General features: G+C 38.8%; 1 protein-coding gene across 1 annotated transcript in view; it reads left to right on the top strand.

Annotated features, from left to right (window-relative positions):
- The window catches only part of EPHA4 (EPH receptor A4), a 153,821-nt gene extending 138,504 nt beyond the window's left edge, over positions 1-15,317 (top strand). Inside the window, exons 15-18 of the mRNA XM_011964679.1 lie at positions 3,314-3,507; positions 6,826-6,981; positions 7,315-8,244; positions 12,808-15,317. Coding sequence (XP_011820069.1) covers positions 3,314-3,507; positions 6,826-6,981; positions 7,315-7,429 — 465 coding nt within the window. The 3' untranslated portion in view covers positions 7,430-8,244; positions 12,808-15,317. The remainder of the gene's footprint in view (positions 1-3,313; positions 3,508-6,825; positions 6,982-7,314; positions 8,245-12,807) is intronic.
- The last annotated feature ends 3,357 nt before the right edge of the window (positions 15,318-18,674 follow it).

The raw sequence follows: 18,674 nt of genomic DNA, 5'->3' as shown, positions 1-18,674 counted from the left end.
CGACTATTGATTTCAAGGACAAGAATTAAATGGCCTACATGGTACAGTATGGGAGATAGATACACACATAGATGCATAGATAAAAAATATGGGATGGTATTTTTACTTGGTGAACTTTCAAAACCAAAGTAAAACAAAATGAAACTGAATTTTAAGAAAATGCAAAGATTATGAAAAAATAAATTTCACGTATGATAAAACAGACATGAAAGGTTTATTGAAAGAAAACTAGTGAATATTTTAAAGCTGGCATCATTGTAATTAGAGCTCGCCCCTTGAGGACTCTAAAATAAAGCTTCACTCAATGACCCTTGGTAAATTATGCACATCCCTTTAAATGTACCATCTGGACTACTTTGTAAGGGAGTATCCACGATGACTGCAATTTCAGAAAAGGATTCAATAATGACACTAATAAGATTCCAGAGTAATAGAATTTAATTACAAACATCTCCAGTGAGAAAGAAAGAAAAAAAAAAAAGTAAATGAAAGCCCTAGATCAAGGGGTCTTCCTGGAACACGTTTTAGCTAATCCTGGAAAAGTTTACGTTCGTGCTGGAAAGATTGGGAATCGTATTAAAATTAAATGGCTACCTATACTTTTTGAACTTGCCTAATTTTTTTATGTATGCGGTAGGCCATTATCAGAGAGGGTTTACAAATGCAAGGTATTCAGTTTATCAGTTTGAATTATATTTTGGAAACTTCTTTTCAAAAATTATGTTTGTGGTGGAATGTTACCTATCCATCTGCTTTGTCTTCCTCCAACAACAGGAAGTTGCGCAGCCTTGACGGTTACAGCCAGGTGCACTTAAGAAATAGCATGCAGGCTGCCTTATCAATTAAAGAATGTTTGGAGCAATAGAGAAAATGATGCACTCCGTGTCTGGTGGGGCAAAAAGAATTCTCTATGCTGAGCAGCCAGATTAAGGGGAATGGTAGTGTTCACATTGTATTATCTGTGAATTATAACGGAAGATTCATAGCAGGTAGGAAGAAAGCAGCTAGCCTAAGTCATAGTAATTACAGGCTGGAAAAAGACTATGGAGGTGTGAATAGCATGTAATCTATTGCTTATATGATTATGTTATGCAGACAGCTTCTAGTAGCTTCTTGTAGCCACGTTTGGATTCAGGTTAGAGACTCTCAGAGGGACAAAGACAAAAAACCTAAATGAGCAAATAGTAAATGTAGTTACTGTAATTATTTGATACTTAGGCTTTATTTTTCTTTACTGAAGTCATGACCAAATGTCCGTAAGAACAGAGAATCTAAAGATGTCAGTTTTTCCACCCTAAATATGTTCAGATCTGTAATTTTGGCAGTTTCTATATACATATACATTAAAACAGTTCTTTTGTTTTGAACTTTCAGTTCTCTGGCTTTATCCATGAAAAGGCATCTGAAGCCATTTCTTGCTCACAAATAATATTGATCTATTATTTGTCTCTGTGTTGGATTCTGTGTAGAACAGGAATCCATAGGAAGTGTATCTGGAGAATTACTTTGATGTGTAGAATTAATTTGGCATATAGTAAATGGAGTGAAAGTAACTGTTGAAAATATGTCAAACTTAGCAAGTTTTTTGTTTGGTTTAATCCTCTGCCCCCCAAAATGTTTAGTAGTAAACTGAGAAAATATGCTTTGCTAACCTATGAGCCATCTTCCAAGCTGGCAGTGGATAGGGAGCTTATGAAAGAGCATTAATCAGTCTGAGGGGTTATAACAATTTATGTTCCCCTGGCGTCAGCCCAATACTGCTTTCATTCTCCTCAATTCAGTGCAAAATGTTCTCATCAAGTCTAGAGTCAACATCATGCACCTGGAAAGATAAAAGAAACCCAGGTGATCAAACTGACGTAGTGTAATTGCTAGAAACAAATAGAATAAGGTTCAATAAGACAGCATAGAGAAGTCTGCTTTACAAAGAAAAGTAGGTGATACTGATACATGATATTGGCAAAATACATAGGAGAAAAAGGATCAGAGGGCTCAATAAATCACAAGATGATTTGTTAAACTGAAACAGTGCTCTTATTAAGAAGACCACAGTCATACTAATCCAAAGACACTGGACCCAACAGACTGTTTTCTGTCGAAGGCCAATTTCTGAGCAGTCAATAGACCCACCACAGGGTGAGTCCAATGAAGTCATTGGGATGGCTCAACCACTGGTTATTTCCCTGGCAGCTATCATGTTGATAGAAAGAAAAATAAATGGAGTGATTTAAAGCAAATAAAATGTTTAGACTCCCAAACAAATAAAAGCACCTCTAGAATCTCAGAGGATATCCATAAACAAAGATAATGAGTAGCCAAAAAGCTGTGAAGTAGTTCTCTATAAATTTGGTATGTCCTACCATATTACTTTATTGGAATTTATACCCCAAAGTGGGGGGAGGATGTTAGGGAAAAGTCTATAAGAAAATAATTTAATGCCTGTGAAGACAGATGAGAAAAATTAGAATTAGCAAAGAGACTGTTGAATGAGTTATTGATGACTTACTAGGCAAGTAGACTGCTCTGGGCACTTTCGATGGTCTTGGCCAGTAAGACAATTATCATCTACCATTGTAGCTTCCTTCCTTAGATGTGAGAGGGTCTCCTTCAAAATGTAAATGCCCCAAAAGAAGGAATTTTTTAAATTGTTTTTTACTTTTTTTAAAAAAATCTACTTACTAACACCTTTAACAGGGTCGACTGACAGCCAACTGAGACTAAGAAAGAAATTCAGAATTGGTGTCTAGGGGTAAAATAATCCAAAAGAAAAAATGGCTGGGCATCTGGACTTGGACTCTGGTGTTGACCCACTAGCTGTCTATGTAAGAGGATGGGGGCTTAAAAGGATGCAAAGAAAATTCCATTTTGGAGACAGCTATTAATTGCTTCCCAAGGGAGGTCTTTAGCACTATGTCGGAGTCTCTTTTGCTAAGAGTGTTTAGGTGTGCTAATGTTGAAGAGCAGAATGGAGCGGGGCAGGGGACTGGAGGCAGGGGGCAGGGCCATGTGATCTCTGAGGGCCATCACCAAAACTGACACCACATTGCAGATCTGATTGGGCTCTAGCCACTTGGGAACATTGGTGATTGATGCGTCTTCCCTTTAGAGTACATCTCATAGCAACAGCTGGCTTCCCTCTCCTGTTGCCAGTGATACTCAGGTCTAGCTTTGGCTCATGTGAAGGAGTTGGAGCTGTTCCCAGGCTCCAGCTTGCTGGCAGCTTCATGCACAAGAAACATGCCAGTCAGAAGGGTGAACCTTGAACAGCAGCTTTGCCTGGCAGCTTAACGTACGATCCTGTTGTCTTCCATAGGTGATTAAAGCCATTGAGGAAGGCTATCGGTTACCCCCTCCAATGGACTGCCCCATTGCACTCCACCAGCTGATGCTAGACTGCTGGCAGAAGGAGAGAAGCGACAGGCCTAAATTTGGGCAGATTGTCAACATGTTGGACAAACTCATCCGCAACCCCAACAGCTTGAAGAGGACAGGGACGGAGAGCTCCAGGTCAGCCATGCTTACTTAATAGTGATGTATGAAAGAACACGTTAGAGGAGGCAGGCAAGTGGTGACTCACTTAAATTCCTGCCTTTTCATCAGAGGCCAGTTCACGGCTCTCTGCAAACTGGGTGGCTTCTTTCTCAATTAGTACAGTATTTAAGGTAGTTCTGTTCAGCATTTTGAATAACTTAATACTTGTCAGGCATCTAATAGTTATAAGGAAAAAGCTTTAAAAAGTAATAATAGCAAAGAAATAACTGAAGTGCCTATTTTAGGATGCCAGACCTGAAATTTAGGAAGAGGGATGAAATGTAATTTTAGAAGATGCTCAGATCAGCTATATTTTGAAATGGGGCAGAAACATTGGAATAGTAAGAAATAAAGATTAGAAGACAGGTCTCTAAGCACAGCAATTTTAAGTTGACTTATAAAGTGTTAGTTGTAAGAAAGAGATTCAATAGTTTTCAGTTCTTCTGGTTTCCCTTTTCTGAGTCTTTCAGAGTAGGAGGAAACAGGGCCAAGATAGGAAATGATTGAGTTACAAAGCATGCAGATGAATGTTTGGGAATGATTTTAAAGACCAAAATGATTGGACAACCTATAAGAGGTACTTATCTTCTTGGAATGAGCAAAATGAAGAAGCATATCAGTCTGTAGAGAACATAAAGATACTGTAAGTCCTACAAGTTCAGTGAGGACTTTCTACATGGAGAATGGACTTTACTGGTATAAGATTCGGGATATCTACATATCAGTAGTCTCTTCTGAAAGGGTGTCGACCATCTTTATCAGTTAAATAATTTTAGAATACAGGCATAATAGACCAGGTGACTTAGGCCTGCGAGAGGTGAGACACTCACTCATCTCCAAATCTGGGCTCCTCACAGGCTTCTGTTTCATCATGATCCTGTGTTAAAAATAGGACATTTTCTCCCACAGTATTTAAGCCCTTCCAATCTTTGCAGGCCCTGTGGTGTTCTCCTCTCATCTTTCTCCTGAAAACTTAGACTAAAGATCCTAGAAGAGAAGGAGTACACATTACATGGAAAAAAAAAAAAAAAAAAAAGAACTGTGGAATAGATAGTAGAGATACCCGATACTCTCCTCCAGGTTTTCAAATCCCTGTCATTAGCCACTACACAAAATCCTCAATGGTCTAGCTTTTTTCAGAGAAAACTGAAAAGGATTGAATTAACATTTCACCTCTGCCACTTGGTCACTATGTGAACTAAAAAATAAAAAAAGTCTCCGACTATTGTGAGGCTATTTCTTGTTCTTCTGTTCTCCAAGAGGGTGAAAGAGATGACTATAAGGCCTCCTTTCCAGATCCAGCTGACTTCTCTTCCACCTTTTAGATCTTCAGCACCAGAGCCCATGTATTTTTTCTGAGGGTTCATTCAAGGCCAGTTTTATGGTGTTTGGTACTTCTTCTGTTAGCATAAGTCATTCAACCACTCTTACCACATAGCATCTGCTTGCCCCAAGGTACAAAACAAGTTGAGGTATTAGATACACTATTATCAGTTCTAAATTCTTTTCGCTGATGGTACTTAAATAGCTTCGAAGCTTATTATGGCTTACCTATAATGAGACATAGTATAGCATAGTATGTGACTCAGCACAAAATTAGGCTAATGTCATGGTGTGCCACCAAGAGCACAAAGGCTTCCAGAACAAGCTTCAGAACAACCCTTAAAATTATTGACATTGAGTGAAGATATTTTCATTGTAAGGTCGTTTTGACCTTGTCACTGCTCAGAGCCTACATCTTCCTCATTAACGCTTTTGACTTAAAGTCAGAAGTAAATGCAAACTATTGGCTTTTGTCTAATAACAAATATTATTGCTTTATAGTGACACTCAATTAAATGTCCAAAATTCTATGTGGTAACATTTGTTATTGACTCAAAATTGAAAGAATAATTACATTTTGATTCTTTTTGCTATAAACATTTACAGAATTGTACTTAGAAAATCAAATTCATATTGAAATAACGGACACAAAAGAAAGGTTACAATGGCAAGGTATTATTTGGACATGAAACTGATTGATAAAACATGTCTTTGTTAAGATATTTATATAAAAAATACAAATCAAGTCGATTTAGATGAAAATTAAAATGTAAAAAATTGAATTGGATTAATTCTGCTATGTAAAAAATTAAAGCATTATATTGACTTAATTTTGTTTTTACAAGGAAAGGGTTTTTGGTTGAAAATTTAGTAGTAATGATATAATTCTGATTTAAATGTTTGTACTTAAATATAGTATCACATTGAAAATTAGGTCAAAGTGTTAAGATCAAACACATTCTGTAATTTTTAGGGAAAACAAGTTCAAAAACTATGACTTAACAAGTAGCAGTATTTTTCTACAGGTTATTATAATAAAGGTAGTATAAAATGCCCCCATGAAGCCCTACTCTGATTATTAAGCAATTGGATGATGAGGATGGCTAACTATAATTCTCTTAATAGTTTTTATTAGTAAATGATTTTTTATGTGTCAATATCATTAGGAAAGGTAGAATTCCTACCTGTAATTGCTTGTGACAGTGACCTAATAGAAAACACCTGGCCTAAGAAATGAGTAAACTAATAAATAAGTTAATAAGAAGTGCTTTGAATTTGTTGAAATCATTATTCAGGAACCCCAGCAAGGGAATACGAGAAGCACATTCCGCAATCCAAACAGTGATCAAAGTGGCCATTCTTCTGCCAGCCTTGGCACTCGTGCTGGTCAGGCATGGGTTGATTAAAGAGGGGATTAACTCCCTGCTGTCCCAAGTTTGTTTGAATGCCCCAAGTCTGCCTGCAGACCTGGCTGGAAGCATGCTGGACTTGAATTCTTGCTGTTTTCTCTGCTTCCATCCAGTCTGGCAGCTTGCAAGCTCGCAGTTTTCCTTACTCATACTTCACTAGGGTTTCCATAGTTGCTGAACGAAAGTCTGTAATATTCAGTGCTGGCAGGGATTGGACTCTTTCTGCAAAGACTGAACAGGTTTCAGCCATGAGGGCTCTCCCAGTCTTCACCCCAGGCTTGGGTGTTGAAAGACCTGCTATGAGCATGAATGCCCTCGGAGGGCCACATAAAACAAGCGCAGGAAATAGAATTAAGAACAAATAGGATGATTGATATATGCTTTAGCAGCTTTGTGAAATTAAGAGCCAAATATCGCATGGTTACATTTAACAACAGTTGTTCCATTTAAAACCTTCTCTCAGCTTTTTGGTTCTCCTTGCCTAATTTGAGGCAATCAGATTTCAGTCTTCTTGTCTCTCTGGTAGCTCCATTCTGCTTATATTTTCTTGTTCTGTTTCTAGACCTAACACTGCGTTGTTGGATCCAAGCTCCCCTGAATTCTCTGCTGTGGTATCAGTGGGCGATTGGCTCCAGGCCATTAAAATGGACCGGTATAAGGATAACTTCACAGCTGCTGGTTATACCACACTAGAGGCTGTGGTGCACGTGAACCAGGAGTAAGTACTCAACGATGTAACACGAAAGGGTAAATCTAGATTTAATAGTATTTTCTTTTTTTTTGCTTTGAGCTGCATAATCATCCTACTCATTTTAAAAAAAGCAAAAACAAACTGGAATGCCTCTCGTTTTGATTGAGTGTAATTTTACACAGCCTCTATAAAGTAGCTACATTGTTGCATTAAATTGCTTAATGAAACTTTTTAATACACCTGCCTTGTCGTGCTGTATTAATTGTGGCTGATTCAAATGTGTGTCTGCATGAAGCCCTAGAAAAGAGACTGTCAGCCCCCATGACTTTTTCTGTCCCTCTTTTGTCGCCCTATGTACAGGGACCTGGCAAGAATTGGTATCACAGCCATCACGCACCAGAATAAGATTTTCAGCAGTGTCCAGGCAATGCGAACCCAAATGCAGCAGATGCACGGCAGAATGGTTCCTGTCTGAGCCAGTACTGAATAAACTCAAAACTCTTGAAATTAGTTTACCTCATCCATGCACTTTAATTGAAGAACTGCACTTTTTTTACTTCGTCTTCGCCCTCTGAAATTAAAGAAATTTAAAAAAATGTCTGCAGCGTTGCTTGGTGTACAGATTGCTGAACCTGTGGGGCTTACAGAAATGACTGCCGGTCATCTGAATTAGACCTGGAACAAATCGTTTCTCAGAAGTACTTTTCTGTTCATCACCAGTCTGTAAAATACATGTACCTATAGAAATAGAACACTGCCTCCGAGTTTTGATGCTGTATCTGCTGCCGGACACTGAGCTTCTGAGACATCCCTGATTCTCTCTCCATGTGGAATTACAACCATTGTATTTTGTTTGTGGCATAAATTACAGTCATCTCTCTTTCACTGGAATGAAGACCATGCCCAGGAACATTTTTTAAGGACTCAGCTGTGGCTTTTAGGGCTTGGTTCATACCATGGGGGAAAAGAACATCCTAGGAGAAAGCGACGTGGCTCATTAGTGTTGCCTCTTCAGTGCTCAAGCCACCTGGTGAATTCCTATGACGCAGGGGGCTGGAAAGAAAGGGAAAGTGGATTTAAAAAATATATATATACAAAAAACCAAGCCCCATAATCCCTAACTGGACAAATGAGGTCTGTTTCTTTGGGCCTGAGGCTGTGCCATATAAAGTCTTATTTTAGGACTCTACAAACTTGTCCTAACTATCTTATGGATAGTGGGCTGTGACAATCTGGAATAGAGAACGTTCACACTTCGCTCCTTTAAAGGAGGGACCCCAGATCTGCAAGGTAAGTCCAAAAACCGAGAATGAATTTTTCTCCAGTGAAAACTTCTTTTGTGTTTTAAACTTGATCTCATTCGAAATACTGAAAACAGAAAAATACTCTCTCACGTCTCTCAGGTTGTGTCGACGTTTTTTGGGATTTCAGTCCTTTTATGACAGTGAAAGAGGAGACCAAACACAGTGTGGTTTCCCTGCTATTCTTCCGGGGAGAAGTGACATATGAACCAGATGAGGTCAGGCTCTGAGGGATGGTCCTAGACACTCGCTGGCTGTTGGCTATGTGCTTTTCATCACAAAGGGCTCCTCCTGTCCTTTGGTGCCATTCATTCGTGGCACACATATTTATTGAGTATCTTCTGGGCACCAGGCAGCAAGCACAGGAGTCTTTCTCTCTCCTTTGGAGAATTTACCTCAATGGAGAAGTACTGGGGAGACATTTCCATTAGCCTCATTTTCTCTCCTGCTCCAGGAAACTCTGTCCCCAAACAGGGCCAAAGAGGATTTACCAAGATGCCAGTGGTAAGACTTGGAACTCGCCTTGGCTTCCTCATGATCAGAAAGTTGACCTACTGAAAAATGCACTGCACATCATGAACCTATTAGCTTGCAATATTTCTATTTTTACATCCCGGCATTGGGTTTGTTCATTCCTAGAAACAAAGGACATAACTTTGGACTGGACACATTTTAACTTTTCTTTTTTTTTTTTTTTTTTTTGAGTTATTTCATTTTTATCACTTTTAAACAAGAGTTGCTGATTTTAACGACCTTTTTTCCCCCTTGGTTGTATCCTGAAAGCTATTTCTTATAGAGCAAGGAATGTTAAATTTGATGCTGTCAAATCATGACAGTTTAGTAAAAACCTTTTTTGCAACATGAGTTGTAAAAGCTTTTCTGTTCAGAAGGAATGTGAAATTTGTTTTTAAAACTACTCCAACAATTTTTGTTTTATCACCACTTTTGCAAAAGTCTAGGAGTTCTGGATATTCATGTTAAAAGCTGAAAAATATAGGACTTTTTTTTTTTTTGCTTGGTTGGTAAAAAATAATAATTATTACTATTATTATTTAAGACAGAGTCTCACTCTGTTGCCCAGGCTGGAGTGCGGTGGTGCAGTCTTGGCTCACTGCAACGTTGGCCTCCTGGGTTCAAACAATTCTGCCTCAGCCTCCTGAGTAGCTGGGATTACAGGCACCCACCACCCACGCCTGGCTAATTTTTGTATTTTTGGTAGAAACAGGGTTTCACCACATTGACCCAGCTGGTCTCGAACTCTTGACCTCAGACAGTCCACCTGCCTGGGCCTCCCAGAGCATCAGCCACTGCGCCCAGCTGACATTACATTTTAACTACAATAGAATGTTACCTTGCATACATGGAATAATTAAAAGTTTTTTTTTTTTTTTTCTTAAAGTCAACAACTTAAGACAAGGTGTTTTCTAAACACTGAACATATTAAAAGCAGACCATTTCAAAAGAGAACAAGTCCATTCTGAAATAGCCTAACAAATTAACATTATATACTATGCTGGTGTTGTTTTGTTCCTGCTCAGCAGGTATTTCTGTAAATGAAGTAATCAGGGAAGGATCAAAAGAGAGGTGAAGTATGAAATCTTATTTTATTCAAAGGTCGCCTTCTGAATCTTAAAAATTTCAACATATGCATATATTAGAGTCAAGGCCAATGCAAAGGCCAGAAAAGGACTTTCCAAGTGCCTTAAATAATATTCCAGCAATAGTAAAAGTGTTAACTCTCTCCACTGCCTCCATGAAGTTTTAGAAGAGAAATGTGAGAACAATAGGAATGATGCATTGTTTCCCAGGGCGCAGAGCCAGACTCTGGCATCCGGACAGCTATGGATTCTGAAGCCAACTGAAATGTTGACACTGGGAAATTCGCTCCACTTTTCTTTATAACTCTGTTCCTCCACCTGGAAATTAGAGAGATAATGATACCTTAATAATAACACCTTTCCTAATGCATGGTGGTGTTGCAAGTGTGTATGAAATATTCTTAAGTGAAACGCGGTGAGTTCCACAGAAGAAAGGTGCACTTCTTCCTCCAACATTGTCCAAGTATTATTCATCTGTCTTTCACTTGTGACCCCAATTGTTTTATTACAACATGCCAGAGTGGGGTGAAATGAAGTTCAGTGGTAGGGGGGGGTCATGCAGTGAAGCTTCTTCACTTAAATGGATTTATGAGAGTTTGGAGGTAAATACATATTTATACAATGGTGGTAGACCTTTCAAGTTATGCTGGCAGGATAAACAGGCATTATTTAGCCTTGACATTTATAAAATTATTGTTTTGTAATGGGAAAGACAGTGCTACACACAAGTAAAATTCTGTTGCAATGAAAAGAACTGGATGGTAAAGACATTTGGATGTCGTCACGACTGACTCAAAGGAACAAGCCTTTGTTTATTTAGTCACAATGAATTATCTTTAACTCATGACCCTACATAGACCACATGCTTTGTCTGGTCTCTGTTTAAGAAATTTCCCATGTTAAAGGAGTTGCCTGAATTCAATGGTGAGGAGAAGGCTCATTTCACTCAACTCTTATCCTGGCATTAAGTAGATACAAGTCTTCACATTCCCGTACGTCTCACTTCAAATGTCCTATCATTTTTGCATACACACAAGTCCCCAAATTGTCCACTTAATATTACAAATGTGTTTAAGTAATATCTATTGATATCCAGATGTTAAGTGGAGAAGGAATTGGCAGACTGAAAGGCAACACATGTTTATGAGACCATTCTTTCTCCTCTAAGAATTTCTAGTAGCAAAGGAAACCATCACCAACCTTGTGTGTCCATAGGATGTGGAATACACTCTAGAGTTTTAAGATCATATTCATGTTCTCTTCATACTTCAAATACCTGCCTACCTGATGAAATTCCTGCACATTCAGGTTTCAAAAACTACATTTGATGAACTTGACTGATTTCCAGAGAGGAAATAGTTAGAAAGTAGATTTGATGACTTTTCTGTCATTTTTACATAATTGTCAAAATGAACAGCCTTAGTGGCTAACAAATGGCTTCTTCAAGGTGTGGGTAGTAATACCCTAACCCACATTTATAATTTTAAACTGCTTAAATAAAATTTGTTTCTGGATAACTTATGAGCAAACTTTCTTTCCTTCCTTCCTTCCTTCCTTCCTTCCTTCCTTCCTTCCTTCCTTCCTTCCTTCCTTCCTTCCTTGAGACACGGTCTCACTCAGTCGCCACTGGAGTGCAGTGGCGCAATCATGGCACCCGCAGCCTGTGTCTTCCAAGCCAAAGCAATCCTCCCACCTCAGCCTCCTGAGTAGCTGGGACCACAGGTGTGCACAACCATGTCTGGCTCATTTTTTTTTTTTTTTTTTTTTTGGTAAAGATGAGATCTTGCTCTTTTGCCCAGGCTGGTCTCAAACTCTTGGACTTAAGCAGTCCTCCCTCCTTGGGCTCCCAAAGTGCTGGAATTACAGGTATGAGCTACAACACCTGGCCAGAAAACTATTTCTCTCTCTTTAAATAGACTAAAGTGTTTTCTACAATTTTAAATATGGTCATTTACCACAAAAAAAAATGTTATTCTCTACACGATAAATGTACACATATGCAAAACAAACAAGTGATTTGATAAAATAGGCAAAATAATCTATAAAAGTGCATTTTGGTCTAAATTACTGCCCTTTGATTGGGGCCACCAGCTGCTAAACATGGTCACTGTGGTGGGAGGTATAGTTCAATAAGTAATCTGGATAGTTGGTTGTTACAAATGAAAGAAGGGAACTTCCTTTGGTTTGAGTTGATTATTTGACAAATATATGGACAATAAGGAGCCACGATGATTCCATTGCTGTGTGCCAACCTTGTTCGATTCCAGGCTGATGTCTAGAATTCCAGCCTGAGGCGGATTAGTTCTTAGTATGCGGAAGGAGGCTTGAGCCTAGAAGACCTGTGTCATTGACAGAGCAAGTCTCTCCCTGTGTCCCGTGTTCCCTCTCTCCCGCCTGTTTACATGTACAGAGTACAGCTCTTTCGCTGCGTTAGATACTTCAGTTTATCAGGAGTTACTCTCTTGTTAAGAAAAATAACCACTGTTTTTCACTTCTTAGTTTGCATTTTTCAATCATTATTGTTGACTATGGGTAGATTGTGAACTGAAACAAGTCAGGATTTTCATTTCATAGACAGGCTGTTCAACAGTGGTTAAAGCATAAATATCGACTAGAACTTTGTGGGGTCTCATCCCAGCCTTGCCACTCCAGAGGGTATGGCATTAGGCAGGGTACTTAACCTCCTTATGCTCAATTTCCTCATCCCTATACTGGAGGTAAGAATAGTGCCTGTCTCAGAGTTGTAATTAAGCTGTTAGTAAACATTCTTTTTGTTTTTCTAATTGCTATTTTTCAGAAAAGGAAAGTATAGTTCGTGATCTCCCCACTGAACTGCTTTTACTGAAGAATACCAACTTCTGTGAACCTATATATTCTTTCTTACAATAGTGGTTGACAATTGGCTCACAGTATTGGTTGACGTTTTGTCTAAAGTCTTGCTCTTTTATCTACAGGGAGTAGATTCTGCTATCTTGGCCTCACAGCCCTTCCTGTTGATCACAAAGCCCATGGAAGAAAACAGAACACACCCTTCTCAGTTCCATCTAAATGTGTTTCTTCTGCTTCAGTTACACCAGTTCTGGGGCAAAGACACTGACGAAACAACACCTATACCTGAAAAAGAATAAATGTGTGACTTTCAAATCCCCTTTCCCAGTGAAAGAAACAGCAAACACTTAAGATTCAGCATCTGTTCTCCAGTTGCACTGAGGAATGCACTGTCTCACAGCACCAGCTCTGCAGAGCCCTTGCCCCCGGACTCTTTGCGGTTTTATTTATATGTATTTCCATATTTCATTCCTGTATGTCACTGCTGCATTGGTGTGGCAGCAAGTGACCAAATGCTACAGGTCTTACTATGGACACCAGGTCAGGTGCAACCACACAAAACAAAGCCAGTTCCATGAGCTGCCTATGATATGCATTGCGGAAGTAACATTTTACCCAGGGTGTGCCATTGCAGTGATATAAATATATTTTTTTTCTTAGACTAAATATGAGCTGACTATCTCTTTTGATGTGTGTACATAGGTGTGAGTGTGTGTGTATGCGTGCGTGTCTGTGTGTGGATGTGTGGATGTGTGTAGCCTCATGCTTAGGACTACCCATGAATGTTGTGGAATGCTACACCTGGAGAGTTCTAGTTTTCCACCAGTTTCAAGATGAAGAACCACATGATGCAGTGGACTTGGAGACCGTCCCCTTGGAAAGACAATCCAGAGATGTTCAGCATCCTGGATCTATACGTGTATTTTGTAGCCGTCACACTAACCTTAATAAGAATTCTACAGCTTTGGACAGAGGCATTTTCACCTTAATGGTGAAGTAATTGAAAATATAAATCCATTCAGGTGACAACCCATCGTCAAAATTACACATTCTGATTGAACTCATCTGAATCATCAGTTCCTTGACGGAGAGAGAGAAGGAGATGGAATGTGTCTGGTAACCCCAAATGGAGTACAAGTAGCCTTTGTTTTCCTGCATAAATGGAGTTGTTGAATGCGAACAAATATATGCAATTCATATACTTTTGGAGATGAACGTAGATATGTGTGTCAGCTTTGAGATGGTGTGTCCTGGATTAATACTTTGTCTCCCAATATCACAGAAAAATGCATGCCAGTGACTCCTGAGGTTAAGGTCGTTGGGATGAAATGGCCTCAGGCAATTTCAGATTCCCTAATTACCAGGAAAGTTCTACAGTAATTAATATGCAGCTAACTCCTATTGCCCTCACAAGAGCATCAGCCTTCTAGGATCAGAGCTCCGGAGTGTGAAGATTCAGTATTGATATAAGATAATGTATACCAAACTCCAGCCAACTTACTGCCATTTTTCATAATCTGAGTGGCTGCCTTGCTTATCCTAAGCTATGGTTGCAGAAACTGTGGCCATTTATATAAGCTATAACATCAAATCAGGGAAAAATGAGGAAAAAAAATAGATTCTGAACCATTTGTTGTTGAATAAGTAGAGAAAATCATCAATAAATATTTATTACATTCTGACAGGGTGTATGGCATTGTATTCTATGCCAGAGTGACAAAGTTAATTCACCCCTTTGTGGGGACCTTAATATGTTTTTTAAGGGATGTGCCTATGCATTGATGCCTGAAACATATGTATAAAGAAATGAGGTTGAATCTCTGAACAGATCATCTTTTCCAGAAGTAAAGGTAGGAGGCCAACTTCAGGGTCTGGGTCTAGCCGTGAGCAAGCCCTGGCTGAGTGAGCTCTAATGCTAACTCATGTGCCGATCTCTAGAGCAGCGGGAAACTACCCCACTGCACCAAATCAAGTAGCTTCACCTTGTGTATGCAGGCCCCAAGTTATTTTTTAGCAATCTTACGAGTGAAATGTTCTGGTGTGTTGAAAAACGTTCTTATTTTAAAGAAAGGTTGTGCTCACTACACTGCTGGTGTGTGCGTTCTGAGACCTCTTGTATTCAATCTGTGAAGGATATGTGTATTAATCCGTACACCCGTATAGCCTCAATATTTGTCTGAAGACACTTAAATTCTGACCCGTAAAGGAAAGTTCTAGAAGCAATATTTTCACTTATTTAACATTCTCCAAACAACATCAAGCATTGATACACACTGAAGAGTGCATTTATTTTTTGTATCACTCTAAGTATGTTGGAATATGCAAGGACTGTGGTTAAAATTAGAATGTATAAGGCATATTATAATTTAGTTCATACTGAAAAAGAAATTAACAGAACATTGTTCGGTTCACACGTTCCAAAATTTGAGTGATTTCTTGAGTTAGACATAGATTTTCTATTTTGTTTTAATTTGTCAAGGTATTTTTCTTCCCTTCATGAACTTTAGGTACACATAACTTATGTCATTTATTTATGGTCTTTTATACCTAGTTTGTAAAATTGTAAAATAGCAAACTAAATGCAGAGAGTTTGCATTTGAAAATAATAAAGTAGTTGCCGTATACAACCCTGCAATCTGGTTGTCTCTTTTCAATAACTTTTGCTATATATACGGTGTGCCTAAATGAATTAATTATTTGTTGTCATTTAATTAAAACAAAAAAATCTTAAATTCCAATTGAGCATACTTAGAGGTTAAAAATTACTGTCTTCTAAAGATTCTTCACCCTTGAGAACAATGCATTTGAAAATCTGACTTAGACCATTGTAATTAAGACTATAGACTTTGGTTGGCATTCAGGCTTCACCACTTACTAATTATACAGTCTAGGGCAAGTCTCTTAACTTCTCTCTGCCCATTTCCTTGCTTGTATGATAATTACAATGCAAGAGCTTTAAAAAGATTAAATATATTGAAACATTTAGCACAGTGTCTGACATCCAGCCAGAACTCAACAAATGGTGGTGATTCTCGGTAGCTTTTTTGATGATATAAACTTTCTTCTTCAATATCCCTAGTTTCCTCTCTTACATCCTTGTCACTGATTCAAACAAGCAGCTACCCATCTTTGCCAGGTGCTTTCAACCTAGGATCCATGGATCCTTGAGGGTACATTGGTGCTCCAGCAGGTCCAGCAGCATCCCGGAAACTGAGCAATTGCCAGTTTTTACATTTGTATATGTGTTTTGATGGGGAGGTTTTCAAAATTTCATCAAATTCTAAATTGCTATGGGATATAAAAATATTAAGGACCACAGTTTTAAGGATTAATGCTCTCCTCGTGATGCTATTTCATTAAATTATCAATTGGCAAAGTCCCTATTGATTGAACATCAGGTTTAAGTTTTATTTTAGTATCTCAGCTAAAGCCCCTAAGAGCATCTGGCTTCAAAGGGCAGGGGTGTGCCTTCAGTGTTACCAGCAGCATTGTAAAACATGGATCTTAAAAAGAATTTCAGAACCTGGGTCATGTCTGGTTACTTTGTGTTTATGCCTTACTTAAGCTGCTCTCTAGAATCAACTATATTAATATGTATGGTAGTTGGTGGCATATTTGTGATTTGAAAGGGATCAGGTTTGGCATTTTCTCCCTCACTTGTTTAGCAAGACAGAATGTCAACCCACAAAGTATTTTTCCCTAAATGTTCTAAAATGAGCTGGTAGGGTGGTATCAAAATTGCCGCATGTAATTTTTTAAATATATTATTATTATTATTATTATTATTATTAGAGATGGAGTCTCATTCTGTTGCCCAGGCTAGAGTACACTGGCATGATCTCAGTTCACTGCAACCTCCACCTCCCGGGTCCAGGTGATTCTCCTGCCTCAGCCTCCCGAGTAGCTGGAACTACAGGTGCACATCACCATGCCCTGCTAATTTTTTTTATTTTTAGTAGAGACAGGGTCTCACCGTGTTGGTCAGGCTGTTCTCAAGCTCCTGACCTCAGGTGATCCACCTGCCACATCTTCCCAAAGTGCTGGCATTACAGGCATGAGCCACCGCGCCCTGCCTAAATGTATAAATGTAAGGAGTACAGTGCAGTTTTGTTACATAGATATATTGCATAGTGGTGAAGTTTGAGCTTTTAGTTTAACCATCACCGAAAGAATGTACATTGTACCTATTAAGTAATTTCTTATCCCTCAGCCCCTTCTCACCCTCCTACCTTTCAAAGTCTCCAATGTCTATTTTTCCACACTCAATGTCCAGCCACATGTAAACTTAGTAGTAATTTTGAAATTGATTTTAGTGTAGTATAACGTCACATTTCATATTATTTGTGCTAATGAATGCAAGCTTCTAATAAATGACCCCATCTTCTTAGTGGTTTCGCAGACGAAATTTATTTCTAACCTACTTCACAGTGTGATGAAGATCCAGAGAATTTTCCTGGCAACTGTTTTCCATGCAGTGACTCATGGATCCAAGCTCCTTCCCAACTGCGATGCTGCCATGTTCATTACGTGACCAAGGGCATCACATAAGGGGAAGAGATTGTGGACAATTGTCTTGAAACCTTTATGACCAGGCTTAGAAAGGGCTTCTATTTTGACTCCTTTTATCTCATTGGCCAGAACCCAATCACGCAAACCAAACATAACCTCCTGGGAGGTGGGAAATCTGTTTTCTTGTAAGCATAGGAAGAGGAACTGAAAGTGTTGGTTGGCTGGAGAATTTCTACAAGTACAAATGAAAATCATGCACCTAGAGAAAGGGAAAGTGTTTTGGAGAAGTGAATGCGTCTACAAGCGTTGAGTTTGATCTCCCACAAGCGTCAAATGGTCATTTCCCCGAGATGCCGAGAAGCACGAACAACATTCAGACTTGCTCTAACATTTGCATTCACATCCTCATTTATCCAGATGCTTTAGAAATTGCATTTGCCTTTCTGCATTGCAGATCTCTATACTTTCTCTAGGCACAATCTTTTGTTTATACATGAAAGTGCCTGCCTTTCATGGTTTAAATTCCCTTAGCCACTCAGTCTCCCTAGGAGGAAGGAGGTGGGTGGGGAGCATAAAATAAACCCTAATACCAGGCAAGAGATGTAAAACATTCTTTTTCCTTTGAAAATAAAAATACAACTAAAATGTACAAGAACACATCACCCTAGCCCCTTGACATCTATCAGCTGAACTAGACCTTAAAACCTTGATCTAAGGCTTCATAAGAATTGGAGTTAGTGCCCACACTTACAAGATTTCATTCTTTTTAACGTATTTGAACACTCACCGAATACCAGACATGGTACTAAACTCTAAATTCTCACAACAGCCTATGTTAAAAGTACTCTTATCCCCATTTTATAGGTGAGAACAGTAAGGCATACAGCAAGTCCAAGGCTACGCTGCTAATAAGGATTAGAGTTTGTGATTTAAACACAAGCTGCTGGACTCCAGCTATTTGCTCCTAACATCTGTATCATCCTGGCATACTCAGTGATGAGTCCAAGTTGCTCCATCCTATCTCATCAAACAGTTTAGCAGGTGGGTACGTTTCAGTTTGATGACAGTGCTGTATGCCATTGTGAGCGGGTTTATATGCCATTGCACTCTTCCCTAAACACTGCTTGACTATTCTGTTGCCGAATAGCTTATTGTTTTACTGATTTGTCATGTTGCTTGTTTTTGGTAAGCTCTAGTGGAAAAGAACTGTAACATAACTACAATGTTCATCTAACACACTACGTTTTGTAAGAATTCATCTCCATATTCTACTTTTTGCTAAAAGCAGAGTATACTCTGTTATCACTAAGATACAACCATCTGATATATAACTGGGGAGAAGGTAGTGATTTTCCTTAATTATCATTTTGGTGTTCTAAGCATAAAAGCCATGGATAGCACTTGTCAAACGCCATTCTTCACTTTGATGGTGGCCTGTGACAAAGAGAGACTAGTTATTAACTAAATAGAAGCAAAAATGGAT

The sequence above is a fragment of the Mandrillus leucophaeus genome, unplaced genomic scaffold, assembly GCF_000951045.1.
Source record: "Mandrillus leucophaeus isolate KB7577 unplaced genomic scaffold, Mleu.le_1.0 Scaffold70, whole genome shotgun sequence".
NCBI classification, from domain to species: domain Eukaryota; kingdom Metazoa; phylum Chordata; class Mammalia; order Primates; family Cercopithecidae; genus Mandrillus; species Mandrillus leucophaeus.
This window is presented reverse-complemented; position numbering and strand designations above follow the sequence as displayed.